The sequence below is a fragment of the Manis pentadactyla genome, chromosome 8 (assembly GCF_030020395.1).
Source record: "Manis pentadactyla isolate mManPen7 chromosome 8, mManPen7.hap1, whole genome shotgun sequence".
NCBI classification, from domain to species: domain Eukaryota; kingdom Metazoa; phylum Chordata; class Mammalia; order Pholidota; family Manidae; genus Manis; species Manis pentadactyla.
Window position 1 is genome coordinate 47,920,820 of NC_080026.1, and position 25,322 is coordinate 47,946,141.

General features: G+C 38.3%; 1 protein-coding gene across 5 annotated transcripts in view; it reads right to left on the minus strand.

Annotated features, from left to right (window-relative positions):
• Positions 1–8,762: 8,762 nt before the first annotated feature.
• EGLN1 (egl-9 family hypoxia inducible factor 1) overlaps positions 8,763–25,322 on the minus strand; it is a 94,099-nt gene continuing 77,539 nt past the window's right edge. The window contains exons 2-5 of one of the 5 annotated variants that reach the window (XM_036919218.2): positions 17,224–17,343; positions 15,107–15,243; positions 12,343–12,410; positions 8,763–11,259 (exon numbers count right to left, since the gene is read on the minus strand). In XM_036919218.2, coding sequence (XP_036775113.2) covers positions 11,195–11,259; positions 12,343–12,410; positions 15,107–15,243; positions 17,224–17,343 — 390 coding nt within the window. In that variant the 3' untranslated portion in view covers positions 8,763–11,194. Of the gene's footprint in view, positions 11,260–12,341; positions 12,411–15,106; positions 15,244–16,392; positions 16,472–17,223; positions 17,344–21,503; positions 21,700–25,322 lie in introns of those variants that run through there. The other 4 variants (XR_005031530.2, XM_057505721.1, XM_057505722.1 and 1 more) reach the window with 4 other exon arrangements.

A 25,322-nucleotide genomic window follows, 5' to 3' on the forward strand; every position in this document is an offset into this window, starting at 1 on the left:
CTCCCCGGGCAAGGAAAACAACAGCAAAAATGAGTAAGTGGGACTATAGTAAGCTGAAAAGCTTCTGTACAGCAAAAGACACCATCAATAGAACAAAAAGGATCCCTACAGTATGGGAGAATATATTTGAAAATGACACATCTGATAAAGGCTTGACGTCCAGAATATATAAAGAGCTCACACGCCTCAACAAACAAAAAACAACCCAATTAAAAAATGGGCAGAGGAACTGAACAGACAGTTCTCCAAAACAGAAATACAGATGGCCAACAGACACATGAAAACATGCTCCACATCGCTAATTATCAGAGAAATGCAAATTAAAACTACAATGAGGTATCACCTCCCACCAGTAAGGATGGCTGCCATCCAAAAGACAAACAACAACAAATGTTGGCGAGGCTGTGGAGAAAGGGGAACCCTCCTACACTGCTGGTGGGAATGTAAGTTAGTTCAACCATTGTGGAAAGCAGTATGGAGGTACATCAAAATGCTCAAAACAGACTTACCATTTGACCCAGGAATTCCACTCCTAGGAATTTACCCTAAGAATGCAGCAATCAAGTATGAGAAAGATCAGTGTACCCCTGTGTTTATCGCAGCACTATTTACAATAGCCAAGAATTGGAAGCAACCTAAATGTCCATTGATAGACGAATGGATAAAGAAGAAGTGGTACATATACACAATGGAATACTACTCAGCCATAAGAAAAGGGCAAATCCAACCATTTGCAGCAACATGGATGGAGCTGGAGGGTATTATGCTCAGTGAAACAAGCCAAGCGGAGAAAGAGAAATACCAAATGATTTCACTTATCTGTGGAATATAAGAACAAAGGAAAAACTGAAGGAACAAAACAGCACCAGAATCACAGAACTCAAGAATGGACTAACAGGTACCAAAGGGAAAGGGACTGGGGAGGATGGGTGGGTAGGGAGGGATAAGTGGGGGGGAGCAGTAGGGGGGGTATTAAGATTAACATGCATGGGGGGGGTAGGAGAAAAGGGAGGGCTGTACAACACAGGGAAGGCAAGCAGTGATTCTACAACATTTTGCTATGCTGATGGACAGTGACTGTAAAGGGGTTTATAGGGGAGACCTAGTATAGGGGAGAGCCTAGTAAACACAATATTCGTCATGTAAGTGTAGATTAGTGATACCAAAAACAAAACAAAAACAAAAAAAAGGCAGTTCCTGTGTGGTAACCTCCAATGAGTTCTACACAAGGTTATAAAGGGCATATAAAAGTGTAGGCAAAGGGTCTGTTTGTGTTTATACAGAAGATCGAAGCCTAATTGGCCTACCCCGAAAATGAACTAAGATACGATATGAAAGAGAACTTCCAACATCAGCACTCTCTGGAAGACTCATGCCAGAAGATGATCATCAAAAAACCCCAACAAAGATCCACGCACTGCTACAGCTGTAGATGCACTCATCCCACCGGTTCCTGGACTTGCCATGGGAATGAAGGAGATATCTAAGCTGGCCTGTGCATACAGTAAAACAACAAATTTGACTGGATCTATACTGTTGGAACTCAACCAAGAATTAGAAGTGCAAATTGTAGCGCTCCAAAATCTTACAACTACAGATTATTTACTGTTAAAAGAACATAAGGGATGTGAACATTCCCCAGGAATGGGTTGTTTTAATTTGTCTGATTTCTCTCAGACTGTTCAAGTTCAGTTGGACAATATCCACCATATCATAGATAAGTTTTCACAAATGCCTAAGGTGCCTAACTGGTTTTCTTGGTTTCACTGGAGATGGCTGGTAATTACAGGTATGCTTTGGTTAGGTAACTATACTCCTATTATGTTAATGTGTGTGCGCAATTTAAGTAGTAGCTTAAAACCTATACATGCTGAAGTTACTCTACAAAAAGATATGTCAAAGAAATAATCCATCTTCCCATGTTTTCTGCCACCTGCTACTTCTATAGCTTTTCTTCTTCCTTCCTAATTACAACCCTTAAATAGAATTCATGCCTCATATCAAATTTACCGAGTATCATAATTCTTCCAAGTGGTAAAGATACCTCAAGACAAATGCTGGGCATAGAAGCTACAGGGCATAAATATGCAAAGAAATAAAAAGCTAACCATTTCAAACAATAAGGCTTCTCTCTCACTTACCAACTTTACATTTCCCTGTATGGCCCCGGAAGATGACTGGTTAGCCAGAGACGGGTAAGATTCCTCAAGGGAGGAACAACCTAAGACAGGCACAGTCGCAGGGGGGTCATCAGGTGAGAAATTGGGGATCAACAGAGGTGAGGCTTAGAACCTCACCCCCCCCGTTCTGAGAGAAATCTTCTGCATATGTGGATGTTTTATTGCCCTTTTCTAGCTTGGATTAACACATAGTCTACAGGCACACACCTGATCATCTACATTTGCTCTCTTACAACACTAAACTATGTTTTCTACCTTTATCTTGTATCTACCTACCACTTCAGCATTTTATTAAAAATAATAATAAAGAGAGAAATGTGGTATCCACATATAAATAAAGTATAAAAAACAAATGAGTATTCATATATGAACTGACTGTTTATAGTTCATAATGCATGAGCAAAACCGAAAGTTTCTGTGATGACTGCCCTTGTACTGTTCACTATGTAACTTATTCATTATGTAAGAATTTGTTCTCCATGTAAGAACTTGTTTGTTATGCCTCAGAAGATTGGAGACTGACGAAAATTAGGTTTGGGGTGGATTAATGATTGTGCATTGAGCATTGACACCCCTATACAGAATTTTATTGTCGTTAACAACCAATTGATCAATAAATATGAGAGATGCCCTCACACCAAAAAAAAAAAAAAAGGACAGACTTCCAATGGTAAAATAAATAAGTAACCGGGATGTAATGTATAGCATAAGGAATATAGTCAAGATATTGTAACAGCTTGGTAGGGTGATAGCTGGAACCTAGAATTATGTATATAAATGTTTTATCACTGTGTTGTACACTTGAAACTAATGTAATGTAATACTGTCCATCAACTACCCTTCAATAAAAAATAATTATCTAAAAAAATAAAATATATAAAATAAAAAAATAATAAATAAATAAATATATATATATATATATGCACCCAATACAGTAGTACCCACATATGTGAAACAAATACACAGAATTAAAGGAGGAAATAGAATGCAGTGCATTCATTTTAGGAGACTTCAACACACCACTCACTCCAAAGGACAGATCCACCAGACAGAAAATAAGTAAGGAAAGAGAGGCACTGAACAACACACTAGGAGAGATAGACCTAATAGATATCTATAGAACTCTACACCCCAAAGCAGCAGGATACACATTCCTCTCAAGTGCACATGGAACATTCTCCAGAATAGACCACATACTAGGCCACAAAAAGAGCCTCAGAAAATTCCAAAAGATTGAAATCCTACCAACCAACTTTTCAGACCACAAAGATATAAAACTAGAAATAAATTCTACAAAGAAAACAAAAAGTCTCACAGAAACATGGAGGCTTAAAAACATGCTCCTAAATAATCAATGGATCAATGAACAAATTAAAATAGAGATCAAGGAATATATAAATGACAGCAACAACACAAAGCCCCAACTTCTGTGGGACGCAACGAAAGCAGTCTTAAGAGGAAAGTATATAGCAATCCAGGCATACTTAAAGAAGGAAGAACAATCCCAAATGAATAGTCTAACATCACAATTATCGAAACTGGAAAAAGAAGAACAAATGAGGCCTAACGTCAGCAGAAGGAGGGACATAATAAAGATCAGAGAAGAAATAAACAAAATTGAGAATAAAACAATAGAAAAAAATCAATGAAACCAAGAGCTGGTTCTTTGAGAAAATAAACAAAATAGATAAGCCTCTAGCCAGACTTATTAAAAGAAAAAGAGAATCAACACACATCAACAGAATCAGAAATGAGAAAGGAAACATCATGACGGACTCAACAGAAATACAAAGAATTATTAGAGAATACTATGAAAACCTATATGTAAGAAGCTGGAAAACCTAGGAGAAATGGACAACTTCCTAGAAAAATACAACCTTCTAAGACTGACCAAGGAAGAAACACAAAATCTAAACAAACCAATTACCAGCAAAGAAATTGAAGCAGTAATCAAAAAACTACCCAAGAAAAAAAACCCTGGGCCAGATGGATTTACCTCGGAATTTTATCATACATACAGAGAAGATATAATACCCATTCTCCTTAAAGTTTTCCAAAAAACAGAAGAGGAGGGAATACTCCCAAACACATTCTATGAAGCCAACATCACCCTAATACCAAAACCAGGTGAAGACCCCACCAAAAAAGAAAATTACAGACCAATATCCCTGATGAACGTAGATGCAAAAATACTGAATAAAATATTAGCAAACCGAATTCAAAAATATATCAAAAGGATCATACACCATGACCAGGTGGGATTTATCCCAGGGATGCAAGGATGGTACAACATTCGAAAATCCATCAACATCATCCACCACATAAACAAAAAGACAGACAAAAACCACATGATCATCTCCATAGATGCTGAAAAAGCATTTGACAAAGTTCAACATCCATTCATGATAAAAACTCTCAGCAAAATGGGTATAGAGGGCAAGTACCTCAACATAATAAAGGCCATATATGATAAACCCACAGCCAACATCATACTGAACAGCGAGAAGTGGAAAGCTTTTCCTCTGAGATGGGGAACAAGACAGGGATGCCCACTCTCCCCACTTTTATTTAACATAGTACTGGAGGTCCTAGCCACAGCAATAAGACAAAACAAAGAAATACAAGGAATCCAGATTGGTAAAGAAGAAGTTAAACTGTCACTATTTGCAGATGACATGATATTATACATAAAAAACCCTAAAGACTCCACTCCAAAACTACTAGAACTGATATTGGAATACAGCAAAGTTACAGTATACAAAATTAACACACAGAAATCTGTGGCTTTCCTATACACTGACAATGAACCAATAGAAAGAGAAATCAGGAAAAAAACTCCATTCACAATTGCATCAAAAAGAATAAAATACATAGGAATAAACCTAACCAAAGAAGTGAAAGACCTATACCCTGAAAACAACAAGACACTCTTAAGAGAAATTAAAGGGGACACTAACAAATGGAAACTCATCCCATGCTCTTGGCTAGGAAGAATTAATATCGTCAAAATGGCCATCCTGCCCAAAGCAATATACAAATTTGATGCAATCCCTATCAAATTACCAGCAACATTCTTCAATGAACTGGAACAAATAGTTCAAAAATTCATATGGAAACACCAAAGACCCCGAATAGCCAAAGCAATCCTGAGAAGGAAGAATAAAGTGGGGGGGATCTCACTCCCCAACTTCAAGCTCTACTACAAAGCCATAGTAATCAAGACAATTTGGTACTGGCACAAGAACAGAGCCACAGACCAGTGGAACAGATTAGAGACTCCAGACATTAACCCAAACATATATGGCCAATTAATATTTGATAAAGGAGCCATGGACATACAATGGGGAAATGACAGTCTCTTCAACAGATGGTGCTGGCAAAACTGGACAGCTACATATAAGAGAATGAAACTGGACCACTGTCTAACCCCATACACAAAAGTTAATTCGAAATGGATCAAAAACCTGAATGTAAGTCATGAAACCATTAGACTCTTGGAAGAAAACATAGGCAAAAACCTCTTAGACATAAACATGAGTGACCTCTTCTTGAACATATCTCCCCGGGCAAGGAAAACAAAAGAAAAAATGAACAAGTCGGACTATATTAAGCTGAAAAGCTTCTGTACAGCAAAAGACACCATCAATAGAACAAAAAGGTACCCTACAGTATGGGAGAATATATTTGTAAATGACAGATCTGATAAAGGCTTGATGTCCAAAATATATAAAGAGCTCACACGCCTCAACAAACAAAAAACAAATAATCCAATTAAAAAATGGGCAGAGGAACTGAACAGACAGTTCTCCAAAAAAGAAATTCAGATGGCCAACAGACACATGAAAAGATGCTCCACATCACTAATTATCAGAGAAATGCAAATTAAAACCACAATGAGATATCACCTCACACCAGTAAGGATGGCTGCCATCCAAAAGACAAACAACAACAAATGTTGGCGAGGTTGCGGAGAAAGGGGAATCCTCCTACACTGCTGGTGGGAATGTAAATTAGTTCAACGATTGTGGAAAGCATTATGGCGGTTCCTCAATATGCTCAAAATAGACTTACCATTTGACGCAGAAATTCCACTCCTAGGAATTTACCCTAAGAATGCAGCACTCCGGTTTGAAAAAGACAGATGCATCCCTATGTTTAGCACAGCACTATTTACAATAGCGAAGAATTGGAAGCAACCTAAGTGTCCATCAGTAGATGAATAGATAAAGAAGATGTGGTACATATACACAATGGAACATTATTCAGCCATAAGAAGAAAACAAATCCTGCCTTTGCAACAGCATGGATGGAGCTAGAGGGTATTATGCTCAGTGGGAGGAGAAGAAAGGGGGTATTATGATTAGCATGCATAATGTGGGGTGTGAGAGAAAGGGGAGGGCTGTGCAACACAGTGATGACAAGTAGTGATTCTACAACATTTTGCTATGCTGATGGACAGTGACTGTAATGGGTTTGTCGGGGGGACTTGGTATAGGGGAGAGCCTCGTAAGCATAATATTCTTCATGTAATTGTAGATTAATGATAACAAAAAAAGAAAGAAAGAAAAGGGGGATTACTCCCTGATAGGATAAAACTAACTGCAAATCAACGATTAATGCATGCTTTACATATCCTTAATTTTGATCTTTCAAAGGGTGTCAGATGATCAGCTATGGAAGTACATTTTTCTGATAATATTCCTTTCTCTTAAGAAAAAAAAAAGAAGTTCCTGTGTGGTGTTCTCCAATAGGTTCTTCACAATGGTATAAAGGTCATATCAAAGTGTGGGCAAAGGGTTTGTTTGTGTTTATACAGAGGATCAAAGCCTAATTGGGCTACACAGAAAATGAACTAAGATACGATATGAAGAAGAACTTCCAACATCAACATCCTCTGGCAGAGTCATTCCAGAAGATGAACATCAAAAAACTTCAACAAAGATCCTGGCGCTGCTGCAGTTGTAGCTGCAGTCATCCCACCGGATCCTGGACTTGCCATTGGAATGAAGAAGGAGATACCTAAGCTGGCCTGTGCATACAGTAAAACAACAAATTTGACTGGATCTATACTGTCGGAACTCAACCAAGAATTAGGAGAAGTGCAAGTTGCAGTGCTCCAAAATTGTGCGACTATAGTCTATCTACTGTTAGAACACATAGGATGTGAACAGTTCCCAGGAATGTGTTGTTTTAATTTGTCTGATTTTTCTCAAACTATTCAAATTCAGTTAGACAATATCCATCATATCATTGATAAGTTTTCACAAATGCCTAGGGTACCTAACTGGTTTTCTTGGTTTCACTGGATATGGCTGGTAATTGTAGGTCTGCTTTTGTTATGTAGCTGTATTCCTATTATGTTAATATATGTGTGCAATTTAATTAGTAGTTTAAAACCTATACATGCTTATGTTACTCTACAAGAAGATATGTCAAAGAAATAATCTTCCCATGTTTTCTTCCGTCTGCTACTTCTATAGCTTTTCTTCTTCCTTCCTAATTAGAACCCTTTAGTAGAATTAGTGCCTCATATCGAAAATTACCGAGTATCATAATTCTTCCAAGTGGTAAAGATACCTCAAGACAAATCCTGGGCATAGAAGCCACAGGGCATAAATCTGCAAAGAAGTAAAAAGCTAACCTTTTCAAAGAATACTGCTTCTCTCTCACTTACCAACTTTACATCTCCCTGTATGGCCCTGGAAGATGACTGGTTTGCCAGAGACGGGTAAGATTACTCAAGGGAGGAAAAACCTAAGACAGGCACAGTCACAGGGGGGCCATCTGGAGAGAAATTGGGAACCAACAGAGGGGAGGCTTAGAACCTCACCCCCCCTATGTTGAGAGAAATCTTCTGCATCCGTGGATGTTTTGTTGCCCTTGTCTAGCTTGGATTAATACTTAGTTTATAGGCACAGACCTGATCATCTACATTTGCCCTCTTACAGCACTAAATTATGTTTTCTACCTTTATCTTGCATCTACCTACCACTTCAGCATTTTATTAAAATAATAATAAAATAATAATAATAAGGGAGAAATGTGGTATTCACATATAAATCAAGTATAAAAATCAAACGACTAATCATATCTGACTTGTTTATAGTTCATGATGCGTGATCAAAACTGAAAGTTTCTGTGATATGACTGCCCTTGCACTGTTCATCATGTAAGAACTTATTCACTATGTAAGACCTTGTTCACCATGTAAGAAGTTGTTTGTTTTGCTTCAGAAGATTGGAGACTGTTGAGATATAGGCTTGGGGTTGATTAATGACTGTGCATTGAGTCCCCTATACAGAATTTTATTGTTAACAACCATTTGATCAATAAATATGAGAGATGCCCTCTCCAAAAAAAAAAAAAAATCAAGGAGTTCTCTGTGTACTGGCATAAATGTTACCCAAGGTGTACTGATTAAATAAAAAACTTATAGCAAAAAAAACAAACAAACATATCACCAAATGTTCTGCACTAAGCCAGAGATGTGTGATAGAAAAGCATACGATCTGATGGAAGGGCCCATTAAGAAAGTCGGTGAATAACAGAGGATTAAAAAACAAAGACAGCTGGAAATAACCATAATTTTTTCAAGAACATTTATATATCTTTTTAATTAGATTAGCTTTACAAGCAAATTAAGAGTTCTTTTATAATGAAACAATGCTTTTCAAATTACATGACTTTATAGTCCTTCTATTTATGAATCCTGAAAATTCTTTGCCTGCTGTTGATAAAGGTGTATGTTTTACAGCTGGTTAATGTGTTGAATAAAAACAGCATTAGAAGCTTTAACCAGGATTAAACACATATAGGCCACAAATAGTTTTAAATTTGTTTTAACGTCCTGCCTGGTGACACGTTAACGGTCCTACTAAGCTGAAATGAACAGATTTAAAATAGATTAAAGAAATGACTATCCTTATTATTTCTTGATCCTTTCACAATGATCTCCAAGAAATTAAATTTTTCAAAAAATAGAAAATTTAAGACCTGTTGGGCAAGCACAAACCACAGATACTAAACTAAGTAGAGTCTGACACTTTGTACAACTGCAGAGATATACATTTGAATGACCCAGGGCTCCCAGATTAAAAGGCTGTTTCTGTACACTTTGGTGATCAAAGAAATCTCTCATTAACGTGACACAATTTCTACTGGACCTAAGAACAACAGCACTTTTGAGTGGTGGCCCAGTGCAGCGCATGCACCCCAGGCCAGACAGCCAAGACAACTTGCACTCCCAGGTTCGGCAGGCAGAGGCACTTACTCTAGAGATGTTACGTTGTTATCTGAACAAGGAGAGGAAGTGGAACAGAACTGAACACAGCAGGAAAAAACAACAATGAACTCTAATTTTCTCCTGTGAGTTCTCTGAAGTGAGATCACAATGCTCTATAATTAATCCCACCCTAAATCCATACTGTCAGTTTCACTAAACAATTTTTTTCATGTTTTACATGAACAGTAGCAATCTTTTAATAAAAATTACTGAGCTTTCCATAGAAAAGGTCTCTAATTGAATACAAACTATACAGATGCTAAAACTGTTAATAAGTTGAAATATACAGAAATATTTCTGTACGCTCACATTATTTTGGCAAAGATCAAGGACAGAGATAGAAAACTGAAGTGGGCAAGTTCTTACCCCATAATTCATGCAAAATATGGATACCACCCTTTGGACTTTGTTAAAGAGCCTAGAAAACTGAAGTCTAAGACATCCATCCCAATTGGTAATCAAATAACAGAGGTCTGGGCAGCCTGGTGTGATTTTGTAATATTTACAAAGTAAAAAAGAAAACTTGTAAGACATAATAAATACAAAATGATTTTGTGTTTCACTTTTTTTTTTAAGCTAAACATCGATCTTTCAGTACTGACTGATACAGAGGCCAGCATCACATTTGGAGAATGCCTCAGCAGCAGTCTGAGGTGTCACTAAGCACTCCATCTGTAATAACACAGTTCAGTATTGATGCGCATACAATCTCCCCTTGATGTGATCCAGGAGAAACAGGTTTTGATCTGCAGATCAGATGGGATGCATATGGAAGGGAGGAAGAAAATGTAATAGCAAAGTTGGAAGTACAATCAACTTGACAGAAAGCAAAGGGCAAAGTCTTAGGAATGGGGACATTATCTTCTGCATCTACAGGAGACACCTAAAAGCGTAAGAAGGCCCTTACCATGGAACCCGATGCTGAGGATAACCTCAATCAAGTTCATTTAGTGCCAGTCACGTTAGTTTAAAAAAAAAATTAAAAGATAAAATCTTCTTCCTGTGTATTTCTTACAGGACATGAACTAAAAGTTATTGGTAGTTAATGGTGATGGTTTCACTGTTGTTTCATTATTAACAATGTCAAAAAATGAGAGCAGTGATCTTTAAGAGTTTGAATTAGTATGAGACAGGACTACAAAACAATCTGATGTTTCATCTGGTAATTAAAGTGCTCCTTTTCTTATTTTAAGTAAAAAGAAAATCACTGGCAATAATCATCATTAGAGGTTTTTTGGGCAAAATTTTATAGTACGAAGAGGTTTACAAAAATAGATCGATGTTATTTGGGCAATAATGCTGTAATTTTTTCTCAATCCAGTTTTGATCAATTATACCTGATCATACAAAAATTACTTCAAATTTAAACTTGACTATATAAAAAAGGGAAATATGAAATGAACTCAGCTAGATGACAGATCTGGCAAAATATCAGAATGAAAAACTTCTCTCTAGGGCACCTATTTCATGTCCAGCTGTAAATAAATACCACTTTCCATTGAGAGCCTGTATTCTTCCTGAGAAGCAATCACAGGTTTGGAGTCAGTCATGCAGTACAAAGCCACACAGTCAAATCTTCTTTATGAAGCAACATAAAAAAGTTGTTTCTGGTTCCTTATTAAAATGCCAACTGGTTGTCTATTTTTCTTTACCCCATTTATTCATATTCACAAGTTAACAAATAGCATCAACAATCATGTAGGTGAAGTGGGGTATTGCTGGATCAAAGGCTCTATAAGACGTCTTTATTGATTGAATCAGAAGGTTTATTGAGTTCAACCCTCACACCTTTTTCACCTGTAAGGTATAAAAAAAGAAATGAAAGAAATTCATTCATTAAGCACCAGAGAGCTTCTATTACTGCTTCCTACTCAGTTCCTAACAGTATGCACAACAGTTCAACTTTGCAAATATATGTCATCCAAAAACCATCATGCTTGCACTTCCAGAAGCACTCAGCACTCGCACTGTATCATGATGCATGCGTTACTCTGAGCTGGTAAACCTTCAAAGGGAAAAAACATTCTCTACACTGAAATAATAGTTTGGTCTTCTTTTTACTTTAAAAGTAATTTGAACTGCTATAAAATGGCAGTGTGTTCAGTGTCACTGAAAGTACACCACTAGGCTTCTGCTACAAAAGATGACTTTAAAATACACAGAAAATGCATGAACATCCAATATGTGGGATTATCAATAGCTCATGAAAATATAGCTAGTTAATCAGTAATGTGAACACTGAGCAGACTTCTGGAGCTATAAGGTGAGGTTAAAGAAATGGCAGGTAAGTGGTCCATCCTGTGGAAAACAGACCCACCACTGTTAGGAGACAGGCCTGAGTGGGGTTGCAGAGGGCTGGCATATGGAAGGATCTTCAGATTTAGTGCAAGTGTGCTGACTTATGGACACCACTGGTAGATAAGGATTCTACATGCTTGTCTGATTTCCTGATTTGGGCATTTTAATTCATCTCCTTTGTATTCATTTTCTTCATGTTCACATACAACATGGAAGACTTGGAGAATTCTTTAGCACTTGTATGTTTAAAAAATAAAGGATATGAACTTTCTTCTAAGGGGAGAATGAAAAGAAGCCAGATGGCAGGTACCAAGAGTTCAGCAGCCTGTTATTAAAAAGAATAATCACAGAAAACTCAGCTTATATTTGAATAATTTCTCAGACTTCTTTGATGCAGACTTTCCTGATTTTGGACAATTTTGTTGGCTAAAGATAACAGTGAAGATGACTTAAGAGAAGTCCTCTTTTGAGTAAGGGAATTAAGGAATTTGACAAAAACAAGGAGACTGTTGCCTCACTGAAGCACCACCTGACTGCAGGGCGTTTTCCTTCCAGTATTCCCTGGCCCCAAATAATGTTTACCTGTTAGATATTTTACTTTAGCTCGTGCTCTCTCATCTGCATCAAAATACCAAACAGTTATTGCGTACCTAAAAGAAAATTTAGAATAGTGTAAGAATCATCACATGGGGAGAATGCTCTATGCTGTTGCAATGGTCTATTAAAACTTGTAATGCCAAAATTATGCCTAATTGGAATGACACCAGAGGACAAATGAGCGTAGTAACAGCCCACTTATCCAGCAGCTTCAATGCTCAAGAGCACAGCAGAGAGCCAGCAGTAGCTAAAATTGATGTCGCCAAGTTGATGAGCTTTTATGACTTTCTTAATACTGCTGAACCTACTTATGTCTTGCAAGCCCACAGATCAGAAGCAGAAAGGTGAAAGAATGGCTTTACAGAAAAAGCACACTATCATGGCCTAAGTCTAAAAGACAAGAATAGAAACAGAAAAGCACTCGAGGCCTGGGACCCTTTAGTGAAAGGGAGGCTAGCAGTTTCAACAGCCTCTGTGGGCACGACTACATTACAACAAGAACAATGATGGCTATTGACAATTTTACAACCTGGAATCATCGAGAAAGTTTAAGTATGCTAAGAATCTCTTAGAATTTTTATCAAAAAAATTATACTATGTTTTGACATTTAAAGTTTAGCTCTACATTTATGAAAATTTCACTTATTTGGAATATCTCATTCACAAATAAATGGGAAATCTCTCACTTATTAAATACTACAAAGCACATAGTTACACCTTTTGGTACCAATATAGGGGAAATGTATCTGTACTATCAGAAATGAAAGCACACTACAGGCGATTAATTTCTTAGTAGAACAGAGCAATTAGATAAACTATCTTGCCTATTGGGGGATGTGGGGGTGGTGGGTGGGGAGCAATACTGATCAAACAAAAGCCTGGTAAATGTGAAAGAACTAAAATCACGTAATGTATTTGAGTCAAGAGTCAAAGGCAGAGTAGTCAGAGTCTGGAAGTTTGAACAACTGGGGAGACTTGATGCCCACAGCTTACTCAGCTGGGTAGGGACAAAGCTGAGGTCGAAGTTTGGCCACCCAACTTGCAGATTCTCCTCTTTCTAGAGCTCCAGCACCTGTCTTACCATGGAGCCTCTTCTACCTTCCCAGGGACTTTGGGAAAGGGAAAGGTGTATGTATACAATCTTATTTCTCTTCTGCCCATGCCACAAACTTATAGGTACTCAACAATCAGTGTTCTAATATCTGCATCAGTCTGATCAGCCCTAAGTCCTCCCCAGAAAACAACTTAAAACTACTATATGCCTGCACTGTCTCTGTTGATCTATCAGAAGAATGCTTCTCCTCACGTTAAACTCTGCTGCAGCTTGAACATTTTGCCTTTTCTCCTAGGGCTTTACTAACAGCACCATTCCTGTCCCTCCTCATTCTAGGCCCTAAGCTCCTCTTTTCACTGTGACCCTGGACTCACCCATGCTGATTTAAGACCACTTTCTCCTCCAAACTCCTGTACACTTACCCTCTGTAGTCGTTTGGCATCTATTTACTACCTAAAAATGTTCGTCATCTGTTCATCTAAAAATGATACAACCAGGCCATACTCAAGATTCCATAAAAAGGAAGGTCTATGAAGTGGTTTGTAGGTTAGAGAAGGTTTTAAAGATTCTCTTAGGGTAGACAGACATGGTATGTGGAGAGGAGAGATGAAGATTGAGGACAGCATATCGTGTGATATGACAGGATCTCCCCCCATTTTTATTTTGGGTTCTTATGATCTCTAGCTACAAACTGCTCAGCTTGCTGCTCACTTATGGGAATTAGGGCTGAAGGCAACACTGCTCAGAAAGAAGCCAAAAAAAGAGAGAGAGAGGTGACAAAAAATCTAGCATTGGAACCTCATCCAGGGCTGGCTCATCCCTAACATTAAAAGCCATCTCTTCTCCAGCATATCTATGGGTAGGCCTCGTCACCAGAACTGAGAAACTGTGTGCCAATAATTCACTATCCCAATGTTCTTTACATAATGAAAAATAGGTATTTAAAAAACAGTACTCTTTTTCTACAAATAATTTATTTTTACAAAAATGTGTATAACATCTTCTATTTTAACAGTCCTGACATTTTAATTGAATCATGGAAAATGGTTTAAAAAAGCTTTTTCAAAGAATAAACAATAGGTTTAGAACACTAAACCATGCATAAAAATAATGTAAAATGCAGAAAATATAAAGAAGAATATATATGTGTAACGTAGAAAAGAGTGTAACAAGCCTACAGATGCCTACTTTTGTAACAAGCTAAAGGGGTATTTATCTAACATTAATTTCCCACACAGCAGCCTTTACTTTTCTTTCCTCTACACTTTTTTCTCTTTACTTCTACGCTCTAGGTACCTCTTATTTTCCTCTCTGTATCACTGCTCTATAGCATCTTTCTCTCCCCTCAACCCCACCACCTTTTAAAAAGCTGCTCTTTTTCTTCTCTGTCTAATCTTTGTATCCCCCAAGTGAAAACTCTCACACAACCAGTGGGGGACAGCAGTAAAGAGATGTGCAAATCAAGGAGGCAGGCCAAAAACAAGCCTGTGCTTCCATTTGTCACCCCAGACAAGGAGTGGCTGTGCACGACAGTCACACACATTTAGTACTATTGTAGTGAGTCTCATACAATTTATTCAAATTAGAAGTGAAGACTGCAGCACTATGGCAATGGTAACTGAAGGACAGCAAGATGATCTATCCCCTCCTATCCTACCATATGCTTTACCAGTGTTTTCTTTAAAGGAATATTACCTTGTAGCATATGCTGGTTGTACTTCATGAGGGTTGCGGCGGTCAGACCAGAAAAACAGCAGTCTATCAAATTTGGGTTCAATGTCAGCAAACTGGGCTTTGCCTTCTGGAAAAATTCGAAGTATACCTCCACTTACCTAGGAAAAGAGCCAAGTATGTAAGTATGAGTAACCAAGGGTGCTTCAAAATTAAATTTGGGTGGGTGGGGGGACCACTTTAGTGAATCAAAATTCTTAATTAGGCTGCTCACAGTGTATCTCAAAGAACAAGGCATGAAGGTGGGCAGAGATTCCAAGCATGTACACTGACCTAGGGAAAATTCATTTCTTGTTTCAGGGATTTTTGTAAATACTTGAGGCAGATGAATATTACCTGAATTTCAAAGTCTTAAAATGACATTTGAAAGTTTTAATAACTGGAAAACATTTCTTATTTATGTATGTTAATGATGTGCTTAGCCTACTCTTAAAATGTATCCATTTCAAATCATCTTGAATAAATTACTACAAATGGTTAAGTATGTCAAATAAATAATTTATTGTATTTAAAGTTGAATGCATAATTAAAAAGACAGCCACAAATTTAATGCCTCTGATTTATGGAATTCAGTTTATCAGTAGAAAGTATCATCATTTATCATCAGCATCATACCACTGTGGCCACTATTAGAAACTGTAGCTCGATCACCCCTTCCAGTCGGGGCCTGACAGCAACATTACCTGCTTAAAAAGCTGGATTCCACCCAGAAAGGATTATTACTAATTTCCCACACATAAATCCTTTGTTTTGGGGAATCAGAACCATCTACTCATCCCAATACTGAATGAATGTCTGTTGTTCTGGGATGGGTGGTGGGCCCCAGGTGCAGAGCAGGGAATAATGTAGGCAGATGCTGTCCTTCTGGCAATTATAATTTGGGGGAAATTAAAGTGAGGCAAAACCCAACCAACTGAGTAGTCTTTACCAGTGAAAAACTAAACTTCCACGCAGGTAGTCTCTTAAAGTGAAAGGAACTTTAACTCCAGACTCATGGAGGTTGAGCCTATTCCTAGAATCCATGGTTAGAGTAGTTGTTTATCAGGTTCATCCCCAAGGAAATTAAATATGAACATTGAATCACAATGCTGTCCACCTGAAACAACTGCAGTACTATGTAAACTATATGCCAACAAAGAAGAAATAAATAAAAGTAAAAACAGACTTGTTTCCATTTGCGTGTTTTGTGTGTGGAGGTTGGGGGTGGGGGAGGGTAGTGTTTTAAAAGCTATTTGATTTTTAAAAATTACCCTGGCTCCCCAGGTCTGTTCAATCTATGAGAATCCACTGGGCTATCCACTGTGTTCACTTTTTGATTTGAATATTTTTCTTCAATAAAAGAAAATAAAAAATGATTTTTAAAAATATCGACCAAAAAATTAGTTTATACAATCTCCAGTGCAATAACACATGACATACATCTTAAGTTTAAATCACTTAAACTTAAGTGAAACTCGGGCTAATATTAAGGGACTATGTACATAAAATAAGAGAGATTAAATGTACTGCATATTGTGGCTGGCTTATAGGATTTGTCAGTACTGATGAACTTCTAGTTTTTCCATAATCATGGAAGGAAAGAATCCTGCCTCCAATCTTCAACAACCCAATGCCAGGTAACATCTCTACAACAACGTGAAGAATGAAATACAGGATATTGTAGTACATAATCCATAATAATTATACACAATCTTCCTCAAAAGTCCATTATAACACAGTCATTCACAGAAGTGTTTTTATAAGAACTATTAATAAGAATGTATTTAAAAAAATACATTTTTTGTAAAACTCAAAATTTTGGATGAATGCTTCAATATCTGAAGATAAGGGAATTCACTGAGAAATATAAGTATTTGTTTCATTTTATAAAGATTCACTAATACCTGAGTGACTGAAACAAATGTAAGAAAGAAATTGTTTTTTAATGCTTAATATTTTGTATTAGATTTTCTGGATAAGAAACAAATTTTTAACAGTTCTGTGTGTTCAAGACAGTCTCACTGATGAAGAGTATGAATCTTAATAATTGTGAGAAAAAAATAACTGTGAGAAGAAAACAAAGGCTCAATTAAATTGCATACCTTGGCATCCCAGTCTTTATTAAGATAATATATACATGTCACACATCTTCCATCTCCATTTGGATTATCAACATGACGTACATAACCCGTTCCATTGCCTGGATAACAAGCAACCATGGCCTGTAATAATAATAATAATAATAATAATAATAATAATAATAATAATGATAATCATAATGATTCTTAAAGTCCATGTTTAAACAAAAAGGGAAAATGGACTATAGAAGTGATCTCTGATTTTTGGCTACTGTGACTTGTGCTTAAATTCCCTCTAGTAAAAATCCTATTTTGTAGATAAGAAGAGGCACAGAGATTCTATGGAGAACACAAGGGTAGGATGATGAACAATCCAGCAATCTAAGGCCTGGTGGATTTGGCTCTGCTCTGATGGAAAAGCTGACACTCAAAGGCCGGGTGCAGTGCTGTGTGAGCTGTCACCAGCCAGCTGCCCTACTTAAAACCCCAAAGGTCAGCGGAATCCATGTTCATGATCTTTATTCATACTGATAATCCAGATCAAGGGAGTTTTTGTCTTGCTCTATGGGAGACTTCTCCCCTGCGAGCTTCCCACAGAATACCTGCGCTGCTGCTCACAATGTCTTCAAATGTCACCCATTTGGAATGGTACCATAATTTAGAAGGTCAGCTTCAAACATTACCTCATTTAATGTCAGTGATTTAAAAAAAAAGGCTAAATGATAAAATCAGCATGTGACTAACCCCTCTTCAAATCAGAAAGAAAGTCATTTTTTTCACTCAGATTATATAACAAGATGTAGTTCAGAAGACTGCTGCGTGTTAATAAGAATTAAGGTGAAAGAGAGGGCCAAAATTAAAAGCACCATATACTGATGTGTTCCGGGAATGTAGTATATAAGAATCAAATGATGATTAAAAAATAAAAGTCTCAGGAATTCTGAAGAATACAAGAACAAAGTCAAAAATTATTCTTGAAACATTCATTTCTCCAATATTTATTTCCCTAATATGTATCAAAATCAACTCTCAGTATTAATGTCAACAAATTAGTATAAAGTTATCAGTTATGAAATTATATCATTATTTAAGATAAATGGAATGCTAATTTTTAAAATTCATATTCAACTAATTAGTAAATAAATCATGAGGTGTTCCATCTCTAGACTAGGAAGCATTTTAAACATGAATGCTTAAAAATAAAATCACAATTTCATATACACTCTGAACCAACTGCCCTTTATCAGAAGCAGAAATTTTGGTACATATTACATATGCTCCTATTTCTCCTGGTTCCAGACAGACTTAAATTCCTCCTGTTAGGACCTGAGCTTGGGAATAAGAGGGAGAATGGCATGGGTTTTGTGGTTTAATAATGCTCCATGAAAGAGAAACACAAACAATTTCTGGGTCATTAGCTGCTAAGGAAAGGCACTAACCTATTTGTGATTAATTAATACGATTATGGTGAATTACCGAAAACATTTTTATTTAGAAAAGAATGGGAAAAAAAACAACTTGAACTCTTCCCTGAAGTGATCTCATCTCCAGCAAGTTCACTCAGGCCTCTGCAACTGTCTGACCCCAGCATCTAACCTCAGTATCTCTTGTGCAAAGGATGAAGGGAAAATCTCCATTCATCCACCCCATCCGAACCCATCCATCCATTTAACAAATACCGCTTGAGCATCTGCTATGTATATTAAAGTCCTTAGTGCTAAAATAGTGAATAAAGTAGACAAAGCTCCTTGCTTTCATTTATTACAGAAGCTAGTATAGTGGGCTAAATAACAATAAAAAAATAGATATATAAAATAATGTTATGGCAGTGATAAATTCTCTTTCATAAGGCATGAAAAAAACTAAGTCAAAGGATATAGAAAATGACGGGACGATTTTCTACAACAGTGGTCAGGGAAGACGGCTCTGAGGAGCTTCCACATGAGCAGAGACTTAAATGGAGTAGCAAGGGGGTAAGCATACCCATCAGAGGGAAAATGAGTACAAAGGCAGATGGCTGGCCAGGGTGGAGAACAACAAGCCAGCTGGAAGAGAATGAGCAAGGGCAAATAATGATCAGAGGGTGTCCAGCAAGCCATGGTGAGGACTCTGGATATAGTTCTGAAAGTGACAGGAAGCCCCTGGAGAATACATCTGATTACTGCTTTGAAAAGGTCAGTTTTTAACAGTTTGCAATAACCTCAATATTATCCAATTCATAACATTTATTGGATGTTCACTATTTGTCAAGTACTATTCTAAGTAATTTATGTGTACAAAACTCATCTGGCACAACCATATGAGGTGAAGAGTATCATCATCCTCATCTTCATTTGACAGTTAAGGAAACTGAGGCCTAGAAAGGCTAATTAATGTTCTCAGTGTCACACGGCAGAAGGTCCAGTGATGAACTATGGCAATCTGGTTTCAGAATCCATGTAATTAACCACTGTACTATAGGTTTCAGGGAGGCAAACAGTGACAAGAAGATGGCTAGTTGGCTAGTGCAGTTTCTAGGAGAGAAACAAGAGGCTGAACAGGGTGGCAAGGGGGATATATCTGAAGATAGAAAACCAACATGATTTGCTAATGAATTGGAAGTGGAGAGTAGAGGAGCCAACAATGACTTGGAGGTTTTCGGCTAATGTAACTGAATGAATGGAGTGAATTATTTACTAAAACGGAAACAGTAGATGAAAGGGCAGTTTTAACAACATGCATAGGGTAGGAAGGGGGTTTCTTAGCAGTGGCCAGACATCTCAGACCAGAGCAAAACTGAAGGCACCAGGACTCTGTATCAGTCACTTCAAAACTGCTCTCCTGAGAGCCCTAGGGCTACGCGGAGATTCCAGAGGCCAGTGACAAGGGATGAAGTGAAATGATAATAGACCAAACAAGCAGGTTTTGCCTCAACCTTCAACTAGGGGCAGTATTTATCTGTTTCATTTATTTGAATTCCAAGTGAGACTCTGAAAAAATAAAAGACTCAATAAGAACAATCATGTTAGTTAAATTTTACAATCCCTGATACAGGGCAATTACCACCACCTAAATGTATCACTTGAGGTGGACATAACCACTTTAGCCTTACCTGGTGTCCCTTAGGTCCCTTCAGCTCTGCTCTGGTGTTAGGGACACTGCCATATGAAGAGAAAGGAAGGAAGGAAGAGGGGTTGAGTGCTGAACAGGCCCTGCCCTGAATTTGCCACCTCAACTTGTCAGTACCAGCTCTAGGAAAGGTAGCATACCATCATCGTAAAAAGGATTACATGGAAAATATGAGTGCAACAGAGAAAACTAGAATGCCTATCAATAAGACAGCTTAATGCTGGTAGCTATAAAGTGGAGTGCTATATAAATGGGAAGGAAGGCAACCAATATCGCCTGGGTAGAATAAGGATTCCAGGACAAGGACAAGCCCCTCTGTTCCTGTAACAAGAGACTTTCAGGGGAGAAGGGAGAGCCAGAGCCTGCGCACACCCAGAAGAAAGACTGTTCTGAAGATCTGAGGCCTGAAAGAGCCAAATCCCCAGATGTTCTGAAGAAAGAGAAACTTTGTGGGAAATTTGCAAAGATTTGGAAGGGTCATGAATTCATTCAAATAACTGTGTAGTTTGATAATGATACACTGAAACTGCATGTGGTAATTCATGCCTGTGCTGAGACTTTTCTCCATTTGGATTTTATCAGATTTTAGAAAACATAAAAATAATATTTCTATGTCTCATGAAATCTGGCAGCTTACTGTTTTTAAAACCAGTATTCACATTCAAAATATATATATTCTTAGCTATTTAAACATAAGCAAAACAATGAAATACTATTTTTTCATTTGATATGAAAATACACAATTGAGGACATTCTTAAGATAAGAAACACCATAAATTTGTTTTTTATTCTAAGAATAAAAGGAAAGAAGAGGGTTGTGATACCTCTGTGGAATCTGAAGACATTTATTTCTGGCAGTGGAAGGTTTTTATGCAGTATGAAGTTGAACCAGGAAACTAAAAAATTTTTTTCCTTTTTGAAATGAATAATTTTAAAACACTGATTTAAACCTAAGAGAACTAAAATTATATGGGCTCTATAAAGTACTATTTTTACCCTGAATGAGAAGGTTTATTACTTGAAAAGTTATCCTATTAGAATACGGTGCCTCAGAGCACATGGCACTGCCCCATGCAGATGTCCACAGCGATACTGCAAGACAGACATGGTATCTCATTCAGTCTGCATGATGAACTTATGAAATAGGTACAATTAATCACTCCATAACTGAACTATAATGAGAAAAGAAAACTTGCCAAAGGTCACCGAGACTCTGAGTGGCAGAGATGGGACATGGACTGAAGCAGAACCTCTTCCTTCTGTATCCTTGCTCAGTTTCTGTTCCAAGGAAGCTACGCAGAGTCTGACCAGGGGTTCAGATGCAATTGCCAAGGGGGGGCTCTGATGGCTCCCCTTCCGCCACAGCGCCACAGACTGCAGATGTGCTGGAGGCTGTGCCAACACAATGGTTATACTTTTTAAGTCTTTTCCCCAACCATTCCTAAAGCACACCCACCACCACCATCACCAACTCTGTGATTTATTACACAAAATCATTCAAGTATGGGGAAAAAACAGGTCATCAAATGAACTGGACTAAGAGAAAGTTGGTAATTACTAGAAGAATAATCTAATTTTTAAAGATGCAGTTTTCAAAAATACCTGTTTAGTTTAGGTCAATCTCATTTCCCAAAAGATACAATCAGGAACTATAAAAAGTTACTAACTTTGTTCATTGCATTAATTAGCATAATAAATTGGGGGTAACAGAGAAGGGCAACAATCTACATGCACTTACAATTTTAAAGCTTTGACTTATTTTGCTCAACTTTAGTAACATGTAAATAACATATCTCTCCATAAACTCAAGACTTTCATTTTGGCAGACAAATTTTTCAGATCTCTGTTGTGGAAAAAATAAAACTAGCACTGAAAAAAAAGGATGCGCCAGTAAGAATGAGGGCAGTTTCTCTTGTTAACAAGCCTCCAGTCCACATGGGCCAACAAAGACCATTCAGATCAGTATTGCATAAAACTTACTCAACCAATTCCAAGTACAGACAGAAGAACCTAAAAAGAGGTACTAAGAGAGTATTGTGACAGATCATGGCAGACTTACAGAAGAAGTAGCATCTGAGCTAAACTTAAAAGAAATATGCAAGCTGGAAAAGAAGGCATTTCAGAGTGAATTTTATAAGGGAAGTTTTAAACTCAAGAAAATATAGAACACATTTGGTGACAAGAAATATTCAGATTTGCTACAGTACAGAGTTCTTGAGAAGGGGGAGAAAACTGAAGAGGTAAGAAGGGCCATACTGTGGACAAACCTGAGTGCTCCATGAGGAATGTGACAGTTATCCCACAGGCAGAGGGAAGCCATTGTTTCTGGGCAGGTGAGCAAGATGATCACAACTGTGCTTCAGGAACACCACAGACAGGAGGCGAGACAGATCTGGGTGAGGGGGAAGGGGAATGAAAGTCACCAAGATGACCAGTCAGGACAATACTGAAATAGACAGCGAAAAGCAGGGACAGCCTCCCATAGAGAAGGGACTTTGGGAAGGGTGGGGAGAGGGGGAAAGTGGAGCCAGATGGAGAATGTACAGGAGAACAGTGACAGGACTTGCTTGTAAGAGCTTTCACAGATGGAGCAGGGAACGGGACGAAATCAAAGATTTCACTTAAGAGCCTTAAGAGGTCTGTCGGGTTGAGATTAACCTTCCATTAATGGAAGTAGGGAACATGGATTTGGGAGAGATGGCTTCATTCATTTGGACATACTAAGTTTGCCATGCTGTTAGGCCATCCAGGTGGAGACATTCAAAGGACAGCTGGAAATGTGAGTCTGGAATGCTGCGAAGAGGTCATAACTGGAGATGTGAATTGAGGAGGCATCATCACATAGGATGGCTGAAGCCATGTGGCTGCAAGAGAGAGGGTAGGGAGAAAACGAAAGAACAAAGGACAGGAGAGATTAAAGATAGTGGCATGAGAGGCCTCCTCCCAAAACCACATACAATATGGAAATATAATCAATACAACTAATACTGAAAGAGCAACAGGAAAGAAGGCCGCGTCAGACTGCATACACCTGGAGAACAGAGAAGACCTCACGAAACAGGGTAACATACCAAAGTCGTGATCTGGTGGGATCCAAGCCTTACCCCCACGCCAGCTCACCGGTAGGAGGAAGAGAAACAGAGTGGGGAGGAGTGGAGACCTAAGACTGCTGAACACCAAGCCATGGATATCTTCTCTGGGAGCATGAACCCACATTGCATAGTGCTGTGGTTATTACTGGGGTTAGAAAGCTAAGGCAGGGGGGAATACCTGGAGAGACTGAGATTCCAGCTGCTTGTGGAAAACAGGTCCACATCTGGCTGCTCTGCGACGAAAGAAAGATGGGCAGTCTGAGAGACTCCCTAACAGTGAGAGGGCTGCTAAAGGGGCAAGGATTGCACAGAGCTTACAGCTCAGGAGAAAGGCAGGTGGACAAAATTGTCTGGGCACACTATGTCCAGTAGGTTGGGAAATTTCAGGATCTTCAGATGCTTCAGCCCCCTGGATGACTACGCAGCTCCAAGGCCCCTCACCAGGATATGCAGCCTGCTGCGCCTTCCTCCCAGCCAGTCCACACCGGCTCGCAAACCAGCAGCCCCTGCCCTGGTGTCAGGCCACCCAGCGGAAAGCCCCGCCTATGGCATATATAAAAGCAAAGCATAGAGGCTTACACCTGAGTGCTCAGCCCACTGGTTCTGGCAGTGGAGACAGGTAGAGCAGCAGGAAGCAGGAAACAGCTATTTCCTCCCCGCCAGGCAACAGCAGTGCTCCCCTGCGACCCCTGACATTGCTCCAGGGGCTGAGCAGCTCCAGAGACTAGAGCCTCTGGGCACAACAGGGCATCGCATTCAAATATGAAACATCAAAGGAACCTGGTTCAAACCAAAATCCCACAAACACCAGAAAAAGGAACAAGTGAAACTGAATTCATCAATCTTCCTGAATGAGATTTCAAAATAAATATCATAAACATGCTCGTGGAGGAACAGAAAAATATTCAAGAACTCAGAGAAGAATTCTGGTTGGAGATTCAATTATTACGGAACACAGTATCAGAAATGAAACATACAATGGAGGTATTTAAAAGTAAATTCAATGTAGTGGAAGAGATGGTAAATGGAATAGATATTAGAGAAGAGGAATACAAAGGAGCTGAGGCTCAGAGAGGATCTCTGAGAATGAATGAATGTTGAGACAACTGTGTGACCAATCCAAAAGGAACAATATTCGCATTACAGGGGTACCAGAAGAAGAAGAGAGAGGAAAATGAATAGAAATGTCTTTGAGGAGGTAATTGCTGAAAACTCCCCCAATCTGGGGAAGGAGATAGTCTCTCAGGCCATGGAGGTGCACAGATCTCCCAACACAAGGGACCCAAGGAAGACAATACCAAGACATATAATAATTAAAATGGCAAAAATCAAAGATAAGGATAGACTATTAAAAGCAGCCAGAGAGAGAAAAAAGATCACATACAAAAGAAAACCCATCAGGCTCTCATCAGACTTCCCAGCAGAAAACTTACAGGTCACAAGGGAGTGGCATGATGTATTTAATGCCATGAAGCAGAAGGGCCCCAAAACAAAAATATGCTACCTGGCAAATTACAATTTAAATTTGAAGGAGGGATTAAACAATTTTCAGATAAGCAAAGGCTCAGAGAATTTACCTCCCACAAATCACCTCTACAGTGTATTTTGGAGGGACTGCTATGGATGGAAGTGTTCCTGGGCTAAATAGCTGTCACCAGAGGAAATAAAACCACAGTAAAGAAAGCAGAACAATTTATTTTGAAGCAGATGCAAAATCAAATCAATTGCCCCCAAAGTCAGTCAAGGGATAAAGAAAGAGTACAGAATATGATACCTGATATATAAAGAATAAAGGAGGAAAAAAAGGAGGGGGAAATAAAAGAACCTTTAGATTGTGTGTGTAACAGCATATTAAGTGAGTTAAGTTACACTGTTAGAAAGTAAGGAAGTTACACTTGAAACTTTGGTAACCACGAATCTAAT